At 37.7% G+C, this 6,743-nt stretch overlaps 1 protein-coding gene across 1 annotated transcript in view; it reads right to left on the reverse strand.

Moving 5' to 3' along the window:
• The window catches only part of LOC106341052 (homeobox protein SHOOT MERISTEMLESS), a gene marked incomplete at its 5' end in the record, with an annotated part of 15,114 nt that overhangs the window by 5,042 nt on the left and 3,329 nt on the right, over positions 1 to 6,743 (reverse strand). Inside the window, 2 exon segments of the mRNA XM_013779871.1 lie at positions 838 to 953; positions 956 to 1,090. Of these exon segments, the coding sequence (XP_013635325.1) occupies positions 838 to 953; positions 956 to 1,090 (251 nt within the window).

The following is a 6,743-nucleotide window of genomic DNA, read 5'->3' on the forward strand; positions in this document are numbered from 1 at the left end:
GGTACAAGTTGAGATCGAAAGTGATTAGGGTTTATCGATAGAGAGAGAGAGATCGATGGAGATTCAGATAGAGATCAAAAACTTAGCTTAGGTTGAGATGATCGGGATCGTTGGTACGCGAGCTGGTACTTGCAGTCAAAGAACTCGTAGATCTTGAACAGTTTGATCACGGACTGGAACAGGCTGATCGTACAATCTGGAATAGTTGAGGCGTACTGAAACTTGCAGAGATCAGTCCACAGATCGATCTTGTTGAGATCAGTGGTCGAATACAGATCAGGGTCATGATCAAAGAGAGGTGATCGATAGAGATTAGGGTTATAGCAATGGAGAGAGATTTAGGGTTTATGGTCGATATTTTAGCTTAAGGTTTTAGAAATCAATCGTGCTGATAACGTGTTGTGAAAGTAAAGGAAACGTCTATCTTTATTCATAACATAGAAGTTCCTTATATAGGAGATTACACCGTCATAGATAAATGGAAAGATTACAAATCATAATCTCTTGGTTATGAGCCATCCACATTCTGGTTTATAACAATAATTTAATTTTATACTCTTTTTTTTAATAGATTAGATGACGTGAGAAAAAAGAAGAGAATGATGTGAGAAAAAAAAGAAACAGAATAAAAGAATTGGTGTTTATCGTGACTAGTATTTCTAATCAACCAGTGAAATTCAAGAATCAAAGAAGACATGAGTTATGAAAAACATAAACAACATATATTGACCTAGAAAGTTAAATTCATTCATGCTTTTAGGATTTCAAATCATGTAAATACAATTTATGCAATGTATTTGCAAACAAAAAGCCGACATGTTTATGAGCAGAAGTTACCGGAGGGTAAGGCCATTTGTAGTGTCGGCTCCACCAATCAAGAACCTGTTGGCGAGCTTCTTTAGGCAGCTTTCCTTTCTTCCTCTTTTTCATGAACTCTTGCTTGAGGCTGCCCAGTAACCACTGTACTTTCGTAAGAGCTGTCCTTTAAGCTCCCTATCCTCGGCCTGCGGATCTATAAATTCATTGTTCATATCGACTTCTTCCTCGGATGACCCATTGTTGTTTCTGTCAATAGCAGTCTCTCCGTAACCTACTTTGATAAATCATGTCAAAACAAAGTTCAAACAAAGTAATCACAAGAAACCGCTAAATGGGTTTCGGAAATTAGATTCTTCAAGTAGACAAAGACCTTGATATAATAGAGCAGTTAGAATGGATAACTTAGTGATCCAAGTAATTAGAAAAACAAGTTGAGTGAGTAGGTGTGTGCTTGTGCAAACTTAACTACACTCGTGAAGACCATAAATTAGTGATATGACAATGTGTAAGATATATATGTATATGAGATTATACGTACCAATAACAAGTGTATGTCTAAATTGAGCAATATATCCAAGGACAGATTCTAGATCCAGATATTCTTTTCGATGCAATAAATTTAATAGATCCAAACAAACGGAGAAGAAAGAGACCACTAGTAAAAAACATCGCTACAGCCACGTGAATTTTCGTGGGTATGACCAAAATTTCGTGGCCATACGGAGCAGAAATCACGAAATGCTACGAAACGTAAAACGTACGTATATGAACGTAACAAAAAGAGCGGGTATAAAAAATCGTAGCAAAGTGCCACGTTTTGCTAAGAAACTTTTCGTGGCAAGCTTTGCTACGATTTGAGCAACTTGCTACGGTTTGATACGAAATGTAATGTAGCAACAGGCACAGTTTTGCTACGATTTCTTTCGTGACATGTGCTACGTTTTAGTGACGAAGAATTTCGTGGCTCGTTTAAACAATTATAAAAAAAATTAAAATCAATTATAAAAAACAAATTTGAAATATATATAAAATGCAATATGCGAATAAAAAGCCAAAATATCATTGAAACCGAAATATATTACATAAAAGTTACAGTTTTAAACATTCAAAAGATACATGAACTGGAAACAAAGTACACAAAATATTGTAGCTTAATACATGAACTGACCAAACCTTACATACCAAGTTCTTGGCACCACCTATGTAAATCAGATTGGTTATTGGTCATGAGATGTTGTGATGGAGCTGTAGACTGTGCTTGAGGTTGTGGCTGATGTTGAGATTGAACTGGAGCTTGGGGTTGACCTTGAGGTTGTGACTAAGCTTGAGGCTGAAATGGTTGTGCAGTTGAGGCAGGAGTGGAAGCTTGAGATTGGAGAGTTTGCAGAATAATGTTGAGAGTTGCTTGGCTTGCTGAAATATATTACATAAAAGTTACAGTTTTAAACATTCAAAAGATACATGAACTGGAAACAAAGTACACAAAATATTGTAGCTTAATACATGAACTGACCAAACCTTACATACCAAGTTCTTGGCACCACCTATCTATATCAGATTGGTTATTGGTCGTGAGATGTTGTGGTGGAGCCGTAGACTGAACTTGAGGTTGTGGCTGATGTTGAGATTGAACTGGAGCTTGGGGCTGACCTTGAGGTTGTGACTGAGCTTGAGGCTGAAATGGTTGTGCAGTTGAGGCAGAAGTGGAAGCTTGAGATTGGAGAGTTTGCAGAATAATGTTGAGAGTTGCTTGGCTTGCAGACATCCCCCCTGTGCCTTCAGTCTTGAAAGCATTGATCTCTGTCTTCAAAGCAGTGAAATCTTCCTTGACTCCAGCAATGTCTTCCTTGACTTCAGAAATGGTGGTCTCGAAGCCAGACATGCGCATATCCACGTCAAGGTTGCGCTTGAGTGAGACAGGAATTGGCACAGAAGCACTGCTATTCTTGTACTGAACACTGCCAAGGCCGTAGACTGTACCCTTCTTTGTCTTTCCTCTCTACTAAAATAAAGGACAAATAATCATAAGCAAGCATTTCCAATCACAAGCACCATAACTAACTAAGACAGTCACACGCATTTCCAATAATTAAATTAGACAATCACAAGCATTTCCAATCACAGTTGAATAACCAAGTATTAAACCAGTAAGCTGAAATAAATAAAATGAGGATGAGAGAAGAGATGACCTTGATGTATTCTTGGTTGAGAAGATAGCACTTTGCATTTGAAGCAGCAGTGGAGTCAGTTTGACTGTCGCCCAGTGGAGATCCATCTTGTAACATCTGTTCAACGGCTTCCTCAACCTCCAGCACCAGTTCCTCTGTACGTTCGTCTAGGAAGGAACCATCTTTACCCGTGTGAGTCTTCCTCGCAAGGGCTGTGTATGAAGGTGGTTCATCCAAACCTTCATCAACCATCTATAAGAAAGGAAGCAGATGGAAGTTAGACAGCACTTAAGGCAAACAAAATTATGAAAGAAAACTCAAGGCAAAACTTACCATTTTATACTCAATACTAAGGAAACAGCGTGGGCCTGTACCGTGCTTGTGCATCTTCTTCCCAACTGGAGCAGACTTACGAGATTTTGCAGCTTTTGCACTCTTCTTTTTTGCTTGCTCAGTGCTGTACTTCTCAACCATTGTTGCTCAGTGAGTGTCTGACATGTAGGAAGGTTGCCTGTTATCTCTCCTGTTCTGGCTGATGCGGCCACAGACGTAACCTGAGTTTGTTTCTTCCATTTCAAGTAGATTTCATCATGGAATTGGTCCTCCCAGTAGTAGTGTTGCTACAAAAGAACATAAGTCATTAGAGTTAAACACTGATCGTTACTTATAGTTGAGAAAGGGAAAATGAGAGGGAAAGAAGCACTTACAATGAACGCATGCCAGCACTGATCCTTCTTCTCAGGTGGAACGAAGTTCCAGCTTGCCCATGACCCCCAATAGTTTCCCTGCCATGTTGCTCGGATAAAGCATGGACTTCAGGATCAATACCAAACCTGAGACAAGACAATGGCAAACATCAAACAAAAATCATATATTAAACTCTACACTTAATCTACTAATACACGGTTCATCAAACAAAAATCACATTTTAAACTCTACAGTTAATCTACTAATACACCATTAATCTACATCAAACAAAAATCATATTTTAACCTTGCATACAATTTTTTTTTACCTAACTAAAAATATTAGTGGTTTCCATAAGGACCGAACTAACAGAACTACTTAAAACTAAAAATTTACAACACAACATTAAGTTCAACTTATCACAATGCTCCATTGATCTTGTCAGGATGAAGGTGTGGCTGGTTACGTCTGGATGGCGCACGTAGCAGAGCATCTTCTCTTCTCCTGACATAAGGGGCAGGAGCCGCATGCACTGCACTTGAAGAACCGACAGATGCGTGAGGAACAGCTCCAGGAGGTACAACTCCAGGAGATACAGATCCAGGAGGTACAACTCCAGGAGGAGCAGAATATGGGGCCATGGTAGAAGGATCCGATAAGGTCAATTGAGGTCTCCCTTGCCGCATATCTGTAGACAGAAAAAACAAACAAAACTTTCAACCTTTGAAATCTAAACTTGAAATGGAGACAAAACCGAAAACAAAAATCGAAACTTGAAATTAAAACCCACAGGATTCTAGGAACCGAATGAACTCTAGATGGAAGAGGAATCGAGACAGAGACGAAAAAAACCTAGATCGAAACTTGAAACAAAAATCGAAACTCAAAAAAACCCACGAAAATAACAAAAATAAAAACTTGAAACAAAAATCGAAACTCAAAAAAAAAACCTAGATCGAAAGCCTAGGAAGTCTAAATCGATACCCAATGAACCCTAGATGGAAGAGGAATCGAGACAGAGACGAGGGGCTCGCTAACCTGGGAGCTGTAATCCGGTAGAGCGTGGGCGACGACGGGATTCGTTTGGGATTCCGGTCGAAGGAGACATCGTTGAAAGAGAGGGAGAGGAATCTGTGAGAGAGTGTCGAGAAAGAATGAGAGAGGCTGCGAAGGGTTTGAGAGCGAGAGACACTCCGAGAGAGAGACACGTGATGAATTGGTTGAGGGGGATTTTTTTTGCTAAGTATAGAAATTGGGCTTTGGTTTAGAGGGAAAATTTTGGGTTTAGAGGGAAATGGGTTTTGGGCTTAGGAGGGAAAAGTTTTGGGTTTATTATGTGGTGGTAAATAGGTTTAGGGTATATATAGGGTTTAGGGTTTAGTTAGGTTTTAGAAAAAAATGTATTTTTTTATGAAATCTCAAAACTATTAATTAGAATTTAAGAATGTAAGAAACTAAAAAACTTAAATATATTAACATTTTAAAACTAAGAAATCTAGTTATTTTTTATTTCCAAATTTTAAACTTCATAAATTATAAATTTATTAAATATTACAAATTTAAAAACTTCATAAATTTAAAAAGTTCATAAACTACTTATTTATATTACAATTTTTTTAAACTTCATAAACTACAAATTACTAAGTGATTACTTATTTATATTACAAATTTAAAAACTTCATAAATTTAAAAAGTTCATAAACTACTTATTTATATTACAATTTTTTTAAACTTCATAAACTACAAATTACTAAGTGATTACTTATTTATATTACAAATTTAAAAAACTTCGTAAACGACAAACTTACTAAGAACTTGAATCAGATTCCGAATCCGAATCAGTACAAGCCTCGTCTAATTCATCTTCTGAAACGTATTCGTCATTAGGAGGAACAACTGGCGTGGGTTCATAATCTGAATCATCTTCGACTACATACGCCTCAATGCGCAACATCACGCCCTGTGCAACAACTTGGTTGTGTGTATCATCTTGTAACGCAACAAGAGCATCCTCAGACGTTTCTCGAACCCCTCTAGGCATAATTTTTGTACATGCGCACCAATTGTTGGCTGATGTATGTCGTACCCGCGGATAAGGAATAAAACAAACTTGATCACAATTACCAGATAAGATAAATGGATCATATTTCTCATACTGCCAGCGCGATCAACAATTCCTGATTTATGTTTTTGAATTCCCCGACCTTCAGTTGTATCAAACCACTTACATTTAAAAACCATGGCCTTCACTCCAACAGAACCAAAATACTCAACCATCATTATCTCCTTGATCAAACCGTAATAGTCAGTATCTGTGTTTCCACGAACTTGGATGCCGTAATGTTGGGTTTTCTTATCTTGGCCATGGCTATGTGTGTGGAAGCAGTAGCCACGTGAATGGTAAATTGGCCAAGATTTATACTTACGTTGCGGACCGTGTACAAAATCCAACATTCACATCGGAAACTCATATGTGTTACTCGCTTGCACAACCTGATAATTAAATTCATATCTATAATTGATAAGTTTCATTCAAATTATGAATCAAATAATATCAGAAACTCACATAGTTTTTCACCCATTCGGCAAATTGTTGGTCTTTCAGTATTTGTAGGTCATTATTAGACATATATGGGATTATAAATTTAGATATCCTGAAACAATAACAAAAAAAATAATCGAAGTACCTTTCGTAGGGTTCAAATGTATCACAATTGAGCATCAGAAAAGTCTGGAGGACGGTGTAGTCATCATAGGTTAGCCATTTCTCTTCAGATTTTCCACTAACCATGTACCCACGGATAAGGAATAAAACAAACTTGATCACAATTACCAGATAAGATAAGTAAACCGAACTTCTCTGGGAAGTGGAACCTCAGGTACCACTTGTGGATTACCAAAGAAGTTAGCAGAAGCGGTAGATATTTCCTCATTCACATATTGTGCAACGATGGAACCTCCAATGTGTGCCTTATTTACTTTCTTTTTCAGCTGGTACATGTATCGCTCGAAAGGATACATCCATCTATATTGAAATGGACCACCTAAAGCAGCTTCGTCTGCTAAATG

The sequence above is a fragment of the Brassica oleracea genome, chromosome C4 (assembly GCF_000695525.1).
Source record: "Brassica oleracea var. oleracea cultivar TO1000 chromosome C4, BOL, whole genome shotgun sequence".
Taxonomy (NCBI): Eukaryota; Viridiplantae; Streptophyta; class Magnoliopsida; order Brassicales; family Brassicaceae; genus Brassica; species Brassica oleracea.